Genomic DNA, 15449 nt, shown 5'->3' with positions numbered 1-15449 from the left:
CATCCGCTGGAAAGGGGCAAAGCGGGAGCGGAGGAGCCGGCATCGGAGTTACTGGGGCAGAGAGCATCAGCCAGGGGGTCCGTAGCGCTGTCCTAGCAGGTAACCGGCTCAGAAAGGTTTATCAGATGACAAAGGCGGAGGGAAAGGCAATTCGAGGCGAGTTTTCAGTCTCAGGCTGTGTGAAGGAGGGAAGTTTATCCCGGTTAATGAGATCTGTTGCATCGACTGACTTGCATGCTGAATTGGACTTACAGACTGGGAAAGCGGCAGCCGGGGAGCAGAAATCAGGTCTGCACATCAGTTAGGAGCTGTTTGCTTCAGCTGATCGACTCTGATAGTGTCACTTTTTTGGCAGTGAACAGCCTCTTCTGCTTGATGCTGAATTTGTCCGCAAGAAAAGCAGACGAAACAGCCGTGATTTTAGATTGTTGGCAAGAAAGCTTTATGTTGTTTCAGAACGCTCAGAGAACGGGCTTACTCCTCCGTGCCGTAACCATTTGCATAGCCTTTAATAATGCAGCGATCCCGTTAAAACAGGAAGGACTGATAGAATCCTCTTCTCCAGGCTGAAAGTTGCACAGTCAGGTCCAGAGTTTTCTGACAGGACGTATGAACAGTAATGCTGCAATGTATTAAGGGTTTTAAAACATGTTGTGTATTTTCCTCCTTTTCTCTGACAGCCAGGTGGAAAAGGTAAGCAAAAATATAGCTGTATCTTTTTGCAACTAGCTGTTAGAATACTTGCCCATCTCCAAGTATACTAAAACAAACTCTGCTAACACTACTAAGATTGATCACAAATCATACCCTGATGTTGGAATATACCCTGAAGTAACTTAAAGGAGCCATTCCAAGCCATCTTCATGACCATTTGTGTTCAGAAAAGAAAAGTATTAGCTGTCTTTTTAATTTTTTTCTCTATTATTAATTACACACCACGCTCTTTTCTTTGATTTGAGAAGGTGAAATCTGCCAGGTTTGGTACCCAGCACCTCTTCAGTTAGTGGGCACTGCGGGCGCTGTATAAAGGAGTGAGAGGTGATGATCTGGGGCCGTGGGCATCTGTTCACCGTGCCAGCGCTTTCACTTTGGGGCTGTGCAGAAGTTAAATGCTGAGGGCAGAGTTTGGCCTCTAAAGACTTTTGCACCCCATATGGAGGAACGTCTGCCCACGCCCCAGCTGAAGTTCACGCAGGCTTTGGGAGTCAGGCTGAAGTGACTGTCTCTGTGGGATGTATAGAAACCGAGGTGGGAAGAGCACTTCCTGAATGTGAAACAATCCGTGCAGGTCACAGCTGTGCAATTCCTTTAAAGGAGGGGAACCTAAAACTCGACTGATAAATCCCACTGTGTGCGGATGCCTTCTGTTTCAACATTATTCTTTTCCATCTTCTCCATGAAAATAACACGTCTGGCTTGTTTCCCTCAGCCCTATCCCCTTCCTTTTGGAGCTGCAACCTGTATCTGCTCCATTCACCTCTGCTCCAGGTTCTGCTTTTAATCAGTGCTCTGCTGGGACCTGCATCCCCTCTCTCTGAGCACATTTCCTCGAGTTGCTAAGTGTTGATGCTGAGATACAAGAGCAGGTTTCTTCTTTTCTTACTATAATTTGTATAAGTTGCCTGAGATCTTGTGTCAGAATAGGTCTGGACCCACAAAAGCAGAATTCTCCGTGCTAATTTCCACTGCCTAAGATGAACCCAAGGGATGGAAAAGTCCCCTTGGCATGCAGAGGGCCATGCCCCTTTCAGCACCCTGTTTGTATGTGTCTGTCCTCCTTAAGCGTTCTCAATTCAGACAATGAAAATAGCATTCGTGCTAAAAGTAGAGTCTGGGCTCCAACACCCCCGAATTAAATGACAGATTCGTCTCTTCTGTTGCCCCACTTACAGCACTGCTTTTCTCACTCTTTTCTCACCTTTAGGGGTACAAATCTTCCCATTCCAGGTCTCAGCTGACTTGATTTTTGGACCTTTCCCAGGTCCTCCCTGTTGTGATGATAAACTTTTCTTGCTCTGTGCCTTCATTGTGGCCTGGCAGTTCCATGAACCCTGTTGGCCTGACTCAGTACAGCACCTCCAGTTGTCTTTGTTTCAAAGATTTGCGTGGCAGACTCGTCATCCAATTCCAGGTGGCTTTTGTATGTGCCTTTCAGGTACGTGGACACCTAATACCTTACAGAACATTGCTACCTACCTGGATGGGATTAAACAAGGCCCATCAGCTGTTCTTAAGCACATTCACATTGTTCTCATCTCTGCAAAATGGTACAGCTTTCCTCTCCCATAACACTTTCAACTTGTCCGCAGAGTGACAGAAGTACAGCGTTTGCACAGAACTGTACAACCTGCAGAACAAACTATGCTGTCTCTGAGTTGTCTCTCAGGTCCCTCTTCTTTCTCCTTCTGTTTGTTGTTTGCAGTGAGGAGTCACACTGAGCCAGCACATCCAGTTCCTCCTTTGGTCTGAGTTAGGGAGAGTATCTCGTTTCCAGGCACAGTCAAATAAGATTTGTGACAGTCTGGCTTTTGCAAAAGCACAGAAAATATTGATCAGGGCACCTCCGTCTGGTCTGCCCAGAGTTTTAAGAGATGGGGAGGAGGATTTCTGTACCACTTCTGCTTCTACCATAAGCAGTCTTGTGGCAGCGCGGAAAAGAAAATGCACCTTGAAAGGGATTCATGGTTCATAGCTAATTCAGCACTTTTCTGTTCATGTGAGAGTTTGCTTCATTTTTGATCAGCACACATGAAACTGGTGTCAGTCACTGAGATTGCTCAATAAGCAGCTGCAGAGCTGTGGCTTTAGTTTAGTCTATGGCTACACAGAGTGGGGTAGCAGAATCTTGAGAAACTGTCTGGTATCAGGCTGACAATGGCTGAAATTCATGGGAGAAGTTGGACAGACCAAACATCACACACAGATGCTGTGTTCTGTACACACTGCAGTCACTGGAAATAATCACAGATGGAACGTTGACAGCTTTCACAGTTAATGTTGCCTATCATGTTGAAAACTGAAGGCTCAATCCGAGGGCTCTTTGAAGTAGATGGAAGTTAATTTCAAAGAGCTCTACCCCAAAACCTCTATTTTTTTTTCTTTTTTTTCTTGGAAGCTGTCTAAATTACACCATTTCATTTAAGCCTCTTAATAAAGAAGCTTTCGTCTCCTTCCTGTCTCTCCCAAATCCTCTTCTTTGTCATTAATGCTATTTTCCTGCTCTTTGTCGCGGGTTTCTATTAAAATGACATTACTTATTAAACTGCAGAGGGTGAATTATTTATGAAGCACCTGCAGGAATCACGCGGGTGTTCTCCAGGCTTCCCAAATACATTAGCAAAATAACACAGAACTGCAAGCTTATGCTGCCATGTCTTCCTTACAACTGTGGCCTTACCTTGAGACCACGTGCGTGGGGACCTGAGCTTAGCATGTTTGCAGGACCACTGATGGTCATGGAAACCATGACCACTCAGATGTCATGGGAAGCTTTTCCTTTGGTGGGCTGGGAAGCAAAGTCATGGCTGGGGTGTCAGTGATGCTTTTCCAGTGTTTCTCCCTGTAGCCACAGCCATGTTCTGTTGCCAGATGCAGGAGAATAAGTCAGCCTGCTCATGATCAATGTAGACCGTTTTCCATTTATTGACCCTCCTGAAAGGCTTTTTTTGAGAAAACCTAAGAAAGCTCTTCTTCTGTAGACAAGACTGCAGAGAACAGTGGAGTTACTTGTGCGAGAGGATCTATGCCAGCCATCCTCTCAGCAAGAGGTTGTGTTGATGGAGAACCAAGGATGACTGTGCCACTGTTCTGCCTGAACAATTACGTGTGGCCAGCCCAGTACTGTATGGAAACAAGCCCTGGGCAGTCATCCTGTGTGTTTGTGCCCATTTCCATCTCTTCCCACTTTCCCCATGAATTCCATTAGCCAATCCCATCAAAATTTGGCAGCCAAGAGAGGAATTAGAGGTATTCTTTAGGGAACTGTAACAGAGAAATGTTTAGGCATGTAGGCTGCCAGGAAGAGCAGAAATCTATCAGTGCTCTCCTGAAGGGCAATCAGCAGCTCACTCTTTCTCAGACACAAGAGAGTAAATACCTGTACTTATCCTTGAGATGCAATTCTAGGAATATGGGCTTCATTGCTCTGGGACTGCCTTGGCAAGAGCGATCCTGCTGCAGTGCTAACAGCGAGGATGTATCTAGTCCATTAACTTCTGTGTTCACTAATTGACAGACCACACAGAGATAATGTCTGTCATTATTCTTCCGCTTGGCAAAAAATGCTCTACAAACAGTGCTTGGTGTCCCATGAAGTCTAAAATAAACTTTAGTAGCCACAGTGCTTTTCTCTGAAAAAGAGTAAAGATAATTAGTGAGTTGTTTCCATTTTTTCAGCAGTGACTATCTGAACAAAGAATGCAACTGCTGGATCTGGGATAATGTGCTGATGGAAGTTATGTAGCATTAAAATAATATGAAATTCAATAGAATTCATAATTAGCATTAAGGCTAAATAAGTTTTTGAAGGTACATGGCATGGTGGTCATGTAACTGAATGGCATTCTTAGTGCCATTTTGAGGCAAATCTCAGTGCTGTACTGGGTGGTGTTTATGATCTGAGTGAAAGCACGTGGAAGCTAATGAATCAAGCTGTCAAATCTTCCATTCAGCTCTGGGTCGGACTGCAGGATTGCACAGCAGTAAGGCAAGTCTCACAGTCACAACATCTGTGCTTCCCAAGCTGAAGATGATGACATCTCATGTGGCAGAAGTCACTGGTGTTGTGACTCGCCTTGCTTTGTTGAGAGAAAGGTGCATGAAGCCTTCCAACGTGGTTCAGCTCCTACAGTGAATTCATTGGCAGCATCACCTTTAAGATCCCTTGTGCTTCGGAGGGGCTCATTTTCAGGAGAATTAAATCACTTTAATTAAATCACCTTTGGTCTTTCGCCCTTGTTCTCATCAAGATCTTTCAGGTGATTTTTACCCTGAAGGATCTCAGCCAAGCTTTTATGGAAGTACACAATGGCGAAGAATTAGAAGTTATTTGCTCTCTACAGAACAGCTCTTCTTTCCTTTGGATTAGTTCCATTGCTTTAAAACCATTTGAATAATCTCGGATTAAGTTTAAAACCTCTCTAGCTAAGAAGTCTGTGATAACGAAGGCACTTCTACCACTACAGAAGAGGCAGAGTTTGGCTTTAAATGGGGGAACATTGATCCATATAGTGCTTGCTGCTTTCACTTATCAGAAGCGTTTGTTCATTTCCTGCTTTCCAGTCTCAGATCTCCACTCTTCTATCTTTGCTACCAAAAAAATTACTCGTAACCAAAGGACACCAAGTCTGATCTCACAGAAGACTGGATGATCAGAGTGATCCTATCACACCTCTTTCCATGTGATGAGTGGCAAACATCTGCCTAGATGAACTTAGGCTGTTGAGATAATATCCGTATGTCTGATGCACACCTCTGAATGTATGTGATAGTAATTATCAGAGTATTCTAACAATACAAAGGAACAGAATTTCTAGCATGTGAAGATGGCACTCAGATGTGTTCTTCAGATTACCTCGATGTCCTTGTTTCACCTTTTCTGCTGCTGCCTGCAGTGACATTGGTTTGCGTACAGATTTGTTGGCTCTTTTTAAAAGAAGTCACCAATTTTGTTTCCTTTTTTTTTTTTTTTTAACAGGCTTTAAACAGTTATAATCAAGGAGACATAGAAGGATCAAGAAGACTGGGTCGCAATGCACTGTGGGTTGCAGTTGCATCAATTATCATTGGCCTTGTCATCATTGGAATCTACTGCGTAGTTCATTTCACAACGGTAAGCAAAATACTGTCAGTTCCAAGGCAAGCACTTGTCTATGCAAGGGCTTCATCTCTGTTACACATTTTCCAAAAGAGCGATTTTTACTTTATTTTGAAATTTAAAAAATGCTGTTTTCTGTCATTAAGTGCAAACGACTGTGTTAGCAGCAGTGAATATTCTGGAAACTCTTGCATTTCCCATAGGCTTTTTAATTATGGGGCAGTTGCTTTCTTTCTTTCCCACCCCTCTGTTTCCTCCTCTGCAAGACCTAGTGCACAGAGATCCCTAAGCTCAGGTAATGACATCTAAAGGTGTTAATTTTCAGTCTCACAGTCTGTCCAACATTACTTTTTTTTTAACTATAAGGAGGAGAAAAGAATCAATTATCATTTTACCATTTGATGTTAAGGTGGTTGTAACTATATGTAAAGCTACTGCCAATGTAATGCTGCCTCGACTTGCTGCAGGTGCAGGTTGTTTGCTCATTGCAGCTGATCTGCCTTCACACGGCTGGAATGGTAGTGAAGAAGTTGAGTCCCAGTGGCTATGCAGACTGTAAGCTTATTAGCAAAAAAAGAACAAAAGTAATTAGAGCTTTGATATCCTTTCTTGACGTCGTGCAGCAGTGCGTTCTTTCCTCCTCCCAATAATGTGCCCCCTCCAACAAAACAACCAATTTAAATCAATTTATTATTGGCTCTTTTGGTTGGAGAACCTTTTTTCCCTGGGCTTTCCAACTCACTGTGCAAACTTCTGTGTAAGCTTAAAATAGAGATCACCTCAACTGACACACGGACATCTCTGAGGGGTGGAATGGAGCAGCTGGTCAAACGTGTGCAGCACTTCAGTGTGCCCTGTGGAACTCAGTAGTTAATGGAACTGGGGGCCGTTGCTGTAGGATATTGGTGCCTGGTGCCACCAAATCAGAAGTGACTTTCATTCATTATTATCTCTTGCATTTTGCAAACTCTTTTCGGTACAGCCTGCGTTGGGTTTGTTGAGCCCTCACAGATTTAAAACCAAGTCAGTTCAGGCTGGGAGTGCCAAGTTCTGTAATTGACAGCAGCAGTAAATTCCTCGGTTCCCTTCTGCCACCTTAACATTTCCCAAACACGGAGAGCACAAGGGGAGCAGCTCAGGCTTTTTTTCAAGTAGAGGGAGAGAAGGGCAGCGTGAGGAGTGGCAAAAAACACTGAATTGAAGCATTCTCATTAACTAGGGCACAAATGTCTACATTCAACTGCATTTAATATTTCACTTCCCCAACAGTGAGATCCTGTTTGCTGAACGTGAATGATTCTTTGTGCCCACTGACAGAAGTTAGAAGTAGCACTTGACATCTAACCAGTATTTGTAAGCATCTACATCCTACCCTCAAGGAAGTATGCAGCGGTAAATCAGTATAATATGACTTTATTACTTATCTTCTTAAGTTTTGTCTTTTTAGGATTGTTTATTTTATTTTTAAGAATGGCTGCATTAGGTAGAAGCATTTTTAGGAGCCTGGGAATCTTCAGCGTAGTGCTGGGATAGTAATTTCTTGTATTCAGTGAGTAGTTTCCATAGAGGTGTCTTGGCCAAGTGGTACTTCCAGTTTGTGAGGGCTGAAGTGGATTCATCTTGCTCCCTGGTCTTCCTGTCCCTTTCCTACCTCCCTTCTCCCTTTAGCCCCTTGGAGATCCCTTGCTTCTAAGAAAGTATTTGATAGGGGTGACAATCCTCTTTATTTTTCTAACGTGAAAATGAGTGAATAGGGGCACTCAGCTGCCCTTTCCACCCTCAGTGCTTATCCGAGTCTCCTTTCTCTTGGCCATTTATATTTTATCCTAAATTGGTTTTGAGTTTGCCATATGCCTGGCATGGATGGCATCGCGTGCTCCATGCAGTGGTCTCACATCCGTGTGTACTTTTGTCATCATGACATGCAGCCACTTTGCAATCTCTGCTCACACGAAGTAAACCTACTTGATTTAATAAACATGCTTTGATATTGGCAAACTGGTACAGAAAGGCCTTAATGGAATGAGTCAGCCCTGCCACTGATTTATTTGATTACCACGAGGCACAGTTTGATGTTTCTATGATACACATACGTATTTTTCATGAAAGTTAATTTAGACTTCACCAGTATGTATGACAAACTCGACCCTCCCAGGATTCATTCTCATGTATTTACCAACCACCATATTATCCATTTCCTCCTGCTGATACTCATTTTGGCTTTTCTTTGTCCTAACAGATACGAGTCCCACTGAAAATTGTCATTAAGATACCTCCCTTTTATTCTCCTTCCACAACCCTATGCTTGCTGTGTGCCATCTCATTTCCAAGTTATGTTGGTACTTCATCTATTCTCACTTGTCTCCTTCAGTAGAATTCTTCACCTTCTTTGAGGGGCTGGCTGCTCTTCCTGGAAAGGATTTTCCTTCTCCTGCCAGAAGTCACAGACGTCAGGTCTTCCCCATCATGGGAATCTCTCTGTTCAGCTCTTTTTCAAGTGCAACGTTTAGTTGTCCATCCTTTCCATCCTTTCCATGGTGGAGCTCAGGCTCTCCCCTCTACAAAGTCTCCGTGAAGCCCCTGTTGGTCTTCACAGAAGAAAGCAGTGCTGTTGGTTAGTACACCCCAGTGCTCTGCAGTCCTTTCCCATGGGCATTCAGCTCCTCAGTCAGAGTGCAGCTCCTACAAGAGCGGCCCCAGTTCTGAAGAGAAGCACCAAGGATTCCTCGCAGCTGTGACCTTGACAGCCACATCTTCTGAAGCCTCACCTGGGTCAATGCATCTGACATGTCAGGCAGTTTTGGAGGCAGTGCCCTGCAGCTCACCACCACTGCAATTGCAGACTCATGCCATCATCTGTACAAACTCTTACCTTGACCACCAAAGAACTTTTTTGCCACTCTTGAGCATCTCTCATTGAAACTGCTTGGGAAATGAGTGTTCAGATATCTCTCCAGATCTGGACATAGTTCCTTCGGCATTCACTGGAAAGTAATTTGTTCGCTGTGAATGGTATTTCTAGAAGACTAGTTTGATGAGGTCATTGTCTAATGTGATGAAACTCGGTGTCCTCTGAATAACAAAACTTGTGCCCTATTAAATAATCTAGTCAAAATCACCCTTTTTTTTCTGACATCTCTTCTTGCTTTTTGGTACCCAGCCTGCTGTGTATTCCATCCTGCTTTGGAAAGGGACTTTAGTCCTGTGCTTTAAGCAGAGCTGAGAAAGGTTCCCCTGGAGCCCCACCAGCCCAGCTAGGAGAAAACCCACTCAGTGGGTAGAAATGGTAGAAGCTGTGGAGAAACAGTGTAAGAAATTCCCAGTTTGAACAAGTCTAGCAGTAACTATACTACCATTAATGATTATACTTCCTTGTAGGACAGCAAGGTCAGACATACGTGATCCTGCAGTTCATTTGGTCTGTTCTAGCCAAATCTGTTGCTTATGAATTATGAAATGAATAGGAAGGAGCATGACAGATGAAGTTTTGATGCTCATAATTCATCACTGCAGTGGCTTGTGATTGCCAGTGACACTTGGATAGCCTGCTAAGGGGAGTGCCCTGGAGTAAGCTGCCCACAGAGTTCTTTTTGCCCAGGAACAGGTGGATGAGATCATGGACCTGCATCTGGTAGCAAGTCACAGACCACAGGAACACTCAAAGGGCTGTTACATCTTTCTGAAAAAAGATCAGCAGGGACTGATAGGCTCAGGAAGAGGAATGTCCTTTCACTTTTCAGCAGGTTCCTACCTTGGAGCCTCAAGCTTCCTCACTTGCTTTCCTTGGTTTACTCATTTGCCAAGCAAGGTAGCACAGGAATAACAGCAGGAGACACCTGCACCTGCATGGAATAAACAGCACTGACTTTCCTTTCCATTTTGCAGATTAACTCAGTGCAAAGCCAACTCTGAGCTTGTGCTGCTGCCTTGGAGAGCCTCATTTGTCCTCAATATTGACACGTTATCTTTAACAAATACATACAAACAGAGAGCCTGGAACAGGGCCCACCCCAACACTTAGGAATCATCTACTTTCTGCAGTCATAACCCTGAATGCAGACAAGGGGAAATCATCACTTTCATTGCTGGAACTGACTTGTCTGTTTTGATCAACATAAACCGGTGTGTTCCTTGTTAGGGAGTGCAGACACCAAGTTCTAAGCTGCATTGTGCACCCATTCCTCTCCAGGCCCAATTTCTACTACTCCATTCTCTAACTTTTAACCTATCTTGTCAGCTTCCCCTGCACTCATGTCCTGCCAGTCCATTGCACTGAATTACATTTCCACTGCTTGCTCAGATGTAACTTAAACCGGTATTTATGTCACCACTGAGTATAACTGTGCATATGTGCTCACAGGCATGTTGTCCATCAAGAACTGCAGTGAGAGAAGGGCTGTATTTGTCTGCTGTGAGGAGACATAACAGCAAACTGAAATTGGGCAGTGCTGTGTGCCACAGCCTGTGTGTGATGTTAGTCTGCTGCAGTATGCCTGCTTAGAGAGTAAACTGAATTGAGAGATTAAATACTTACTGATGGGTGACACTCAGCTCTGAACCACATCCCGAATTCTCCCTGTGCTTCTGAGGCCCTTTTCTCAAAAAAGATGTAGGAGACAAAAAAAAATAGTAATAATAATAGAGAAGATCTGAAAGGTATGAAAAAAATCTCTGCGTGTGGGAAGACAAAATGAACATGGTCTCTTTGGCTTGAAAAATGTGGGAGTCAAAGGCAAGCAGTTGGAGGCAGCGAAAGAAGGTAGAGAGGGGTTATTTTATGTCTCTTATGAATGAGATTGAGAGATATCAGAGGAAAGCAGCTTTAAGATAGAAGATACTTTTCATGTGACATACAATGCTGCTGTGGAACTGATTCCTGCTGTTTGCAACAGACACCAAAAATGCAAATTATTTGAAACAGCAACGAGAGAAGGTAAGAAAGAAAGCTTAGATGCAAAGATGCAGATACAATCTCAGCATCAGAGAATTTCTAAGCTACAGATTGCCAGAGCTGGAAGGCAATAAGGAGAGAAATATCCTCCAGGATTTGGGCTTTTCTTACACACTTCTAGGCATCTGCAGCATGTCACTGTCAGGGGCAGGATGCTGTGGGTCAGGCTGTTTGCTCTCACCCAGTACTCCCACCCCATTCTTTCATGAAGCCTGTTAGTGGCCTTTCCACAGCAAAGCAGGGTTCAATGAAGCCTACTTGTCTGACTGCAGGGACTGATTTGCTGATAGCAAAGCACAGGGCACAAACTTGAGCAAAGTGAGAGCCCGTTTCCTGCCACTGGAAGATCCCAACATGCATTGATTCAAGCGACCCACTTTAAAAATTCTGTTCAGACTGACAGATACCTGGTGCCATTAAAAACACTGCTTTGATTCAAAGCAGTATTGAACCACTAATCTGGAGGGATGTTTTTTTAAGAGAACAAGTGATACTAAATAATGTATCCTTAGATCTGTAGAATTAATAATTTAAGCTCAAAAGGCAAACTCTCTGTCTTTTCCCCCTTTAAAAACATATTTTTGTGTCCTTGCAGCATGCTATCTGAAGACCAGGACTGCACTTGGAATACATCACCATGTAAATCTCAGGAGAGGAAAAGTAAGAAGAAAAGGAAACCCATCTTTCCAGACTGTTAGATTTGACCCTACAAGTCTGCAGAGGCATGTTGCTGATGGATGCAATGATAGCCCAGTTAGTAAATCAGCATGGCGTGACCAGGTTTTCCAAATTATTTATTTATACAGAACCTCAGTATAAAGAAGTGTTTTTTTTTATTTTATTTTACCCTAATGTGATAACCTCGCCCTAACAACTCCCTTTTCTTTCTCACTTACATGAAATGTATGCTGGGTCCATGACGTTCCCTGGCTGAGCCAAGCCAAAGCCAACCTGTCTTGACTGTTTCTAGTGCACAGTGTAAGCTCTGATGCACAGCCTGCTGGAGCTAGTGGAACTCCTGTCACCTTCAGTGGGTTTTGGATCAGGCCATGAAGGGTTTTTGTATTCCTGTACGATAGTTTCAACATAAGAGAATCAGAACAACGGGTTTGTGGTTTATCCCACAGTGTGTTTTGTAATGCTGTGGGTGTACTCTGACTCGGTGGCTGCTTTCTCCTGTCACCCCCAGCCTTTAGGTCATTGCATTGGGTTTTTCACCACCTGGGACCGATTTCAATCCCTTAACTGTTAGAAAATACTTTCGTTCCATACATCCATATTTTTAATGATTTCCTCTTGTTTTGTTGTCCTTCCTTGCTGAACTCCCTTAACTCAGCTCTAGTCCTGCACTAAAGTTGCACTGATCATATTTTCCTCTTTAAACTCCATGTATATAAGAAGTTTTTCTTTTTTTAATCTCACAAAAGCTCTTTTTAAATAGATGTTCTTTCTCATCCCTCTGTTACTGTTCCTATAGCAAGTCGCATCGTTCCATTGTGTTCTGCTTTGTTCGTGTCTTATTTTTAATTCACCCTCTCGTCTTGCTATGAATAGTCCATCTATCAGCACGGAGATGGACAGACTTTTCTACACTCACTGATTTACGTAGACTTGCTGATCCTCAGTTACCCCTCAGTGAACAGCCTTAGGCTGCACAACGGATGCCCTCTTAATTACTGCAGTTTCTCAATACCTTATGAAAACGTAGAGTGGGACAACTAGTTTTAATTAGCTGAAAACTGTTTGAAAGAATGTATTCCTTTTTATCACCCAAATATTATGTGTTCAGAGGAGCGAGCTGCGAGCATTGACACAGATGACGGCATCTTTGGTGACTGTTGCTCCATTTGTTTTGGTCGTTACTACGCCTTCAAGCAAGCTATGCCAACTTACACTTACTCTCCTTGCAGTAACATAAATCTGGACTGAATACCCAGAAATGCATGGGAGTTTTACAGGTGCACGTGAGCCATGAATCATGCCTGGCAGGAGAATGCCTATTATTCAAAAAAAGTAAAAAAAAGAAAAAAAGAAAAAAAGAAAAAAAAAATCTCCCAGAAATCTGTACTTGTTAAAGCGTATGCCTGGAAGTAGCATGTATTTTCTGTGCCTTGGTATTGTGTTTTTAACGTGCTTTTTTCACTTTTCTTTCTGCCAGCTTCTGTTTTTCATTGAAGTCAGTGATGCACAGCCTGTCCTTAATTACTCCAATACAAAACTTCATTCTTAATCAGTGGAATGAGTTGATTTCTTCAGCACTTACACTGATATAACTTGTACGTGGCGGAATGTGGCCACTGGTTTTGATGAGCCCAAGCAGTGGCTGTTCTGTGAACTTCTCTTTGTTTTTTTGAATACTATTTCAGTGGTCTGATAATGTCTTGTGGGACTTTGAGTAGCTTGCCTATTATCAGATATGATACAACTGTCATTGAGAAGTGGAATAAAATTACTTTTACTTCATCTCCATTCTGGTATGTGGGAAGTTTCTTTCCTGTTTTTTGTTTCAAACAGTAATTTCCCTTCCTCAAACTTAGCAGGCGATTTCAGAGTTAAGTCAATGGAAGCAAACGTGGGACTTCTGCCCTACGTTGTGCTGTTCAATCGATCTGTACTGTAGCTAAAACGTGCAGAAGTTGTTTGAGACGAGCTGCCACTCAAAATCTCAGCAGGTTGGGCTCTTGACTTTGTTTTCAAGGCAGCATCCAGAGAGTGGTGGGGCATATTCAGAATGGTCCATCAGTGTTCTCAATGAGGCTTTCCTACCACGGCTGGGAAAGGCAGCCAGGTGAGCTCACTACAACAGCTTTGCACTGCACTCATCAAAGTGAACACCACTGCATCACTGCAGTAACACTTTGTACACAAAATATTCCATCCCAGCACTGCCATTGAAACCAAAGCACGTGGAATGGGAGGAGAGAAAGTGTTTCAAAGTTCTCCGAGCATTAGAGGACACACAACTTGAAGTAGTTTCTCAGAGTGCCTAAGCAGAGTGTAGATCAATAGGAGCAAGTCGCCTGATTTGTTCGGATGCTTTTGAAAACCAGAGTGGAAATCTAACTTGCATCTTGAGGCTCATAAATATCTCTGAAATCTCACTCATAGGATAGATGGGAATTGAGCCGTTGTAACTTCGGTGCTTCTGAAGATAAATGCTGCTACCTCGCAGTGCTATTGATTGGTATAAAAATAAAAGCTTTATATTAAACCACTTGATGTGACAGATGTGGGAAAATGCAGCAATTCCTCTAATGTCCTTTAGTGCTTCTGTGTCATAGGTAATCTTATTTTTGCTTTACTGATATATTGATATCATTTCTCTTCATTTATTTATGCTTGCATATGCTTCCAACCATGCTTGAGAAATGCAGTTGAACACAAATCCTTCTCCTCCCCTCTTGTGCTGGAAATGAATGCACTCCTTGTCCAACCAAATCATGTTGTTGTAGGTTTGATGAAGCCAGACAAAGTGAGGTAATCAGCATCTTAATCCAGTTTGAAGACGAGGAAATAACATCTCACTACATGAGCCATCAAGACCTTGGGTGCCAGCAGTAGCTGTGCAAGGCAAGATGCTGTTGTCTGACTGAGAAATTAATGTCTTCTCTTTCTTTTGAGAGCCACGCAAACAAATTTCAGTACCTACGACAGGCACAGAGATTACATGTTATTATTACTATGCATTGCACCTGCCAAGGCAGATGGAAAAAAAAAGAGCTGTCTTGAGCATGTTGTGATTTTTGTTATTTTGTGAAATAGAGAGGGGGGAAAAAAAGCAGTAAGATGTATTTCAACTCAACATCTGTGTCCTGGTCAGGAGAACAGTCTTCCTTTCCCATGGCTGCTCCAGGCTTCCAGTTTTTTCTGCAGTCTTCCTGCATGCTGAAGGCACCGCTTATTGCCCAGAGTCCAACTCTCTTTTCCTTCCTGCATGTATTACAGGCAGAGACAGATGGAAACTTGAAATTGCTGGCCTCAGCTCCTGGATCAGATTAGCATCTTTTGCTTCTTCCAGGGCAGCTGCATTCTGCAAAACAGCAGCGTGCCTGTATCTTGATACGTAACCTTAGAGCATGGCTTCTAAATATACGAGGAATTTCTTTGCTGCTGTCTGAAGGGGGTCAGCCAGACATTCAGACAGCATGGGGTGTGCATTTCATCACACACAGCACAGCGCAGCAAAGAAAACATCAAGAGGACATTGTGGAATTCTTCGGGTGCCTCCCTGCAAGCACATCTTGAACATCAGCGCTGGTTCCTCAGTTTGTGTGGCTGCAACCACAGTCTGTGAGCATTGTGGCTCTTGGGTCCAGAATCTGTTGCTTTTGTGTCTGTACCTATGGATACGTGCACACAGTGTGAGCTGTGCTTTGCCTCTCAACCCTATCATCTCAAAATGAGCCTGGACACATCTGCTGGGCCAGTGGGCACACATCTCCCTCTAGGCTTGTTTCCTTACCTGGACACTGGCTTTGCCAGTATTTAAGATGGATTTTGTTCCTAATTTGCATCAGTAGGGAAGAGACTGTGCCACCTTCCGAGTTAGCCTTTATTTTGTACGCGCTGTGTGTGCATATATGCACAAGAGGATGCATTTGAAATACCAGATTCCCCAAAACAAGTGAGATTTAAATGAAAGGAAGTCACTCATTGACATGGGACTAAGTCGGTAAGCCACAT

The 15449-nt window shown here is 43.3% G+C and overlaps 1 protein-coding gene and 1 long non-coding RNA gene across 2 annotated transcripts; both read left to right on the top strand.

Annotated features, from left to right (window-relative positions):
* Positions 1-2044: 2044 nt before the first annotated feature.
* On the top strand, positions 2045-13235 carry TMEM233 (transmembrane protein 233). The gene is given in 5 exon segments (XM_019621168.2): positions 2045-2155; positions 5696-5830; positions 12925-12993; positions 12995-13025; positions 13028-13235. Coding segments are annotated over 5 exon segments (459 nt in total). The 3' UTR covers positions 13141-13235.
* On the top strand, positions 5844-11824 carry LOC109370366. Its single transcript, XR_002120459.2, has 2 exons — positions 5844-7207; positions 11362-11824. It is a non-coding gene; the product is annotated as an uncharacterized LOC109370366 (long non-coding RNA).
* Positions 13236-15449: the final 2214 nt, after the last annotated feature.

The sequence above is a fragment of the Meleagris gallopavo genome, chromosome 17, assembly GCF_000146605.3.
Source record: "Meleagris gallopavo isolate NT-WF06-2002-E0010 breed Aviagen turkey brand Nicholas breeding stock chromosome 17, Turkey_5.1, whole genome shotgun sequence".
NCBI lineage: Eukaryota > Metazoa > Chordata > Aves > Galliformes > Phasianidae > Meleagris > Meleagris gallopavo.
This window is presented reverse-complemented; position numbering and strand designations above follow the sequence as displayed.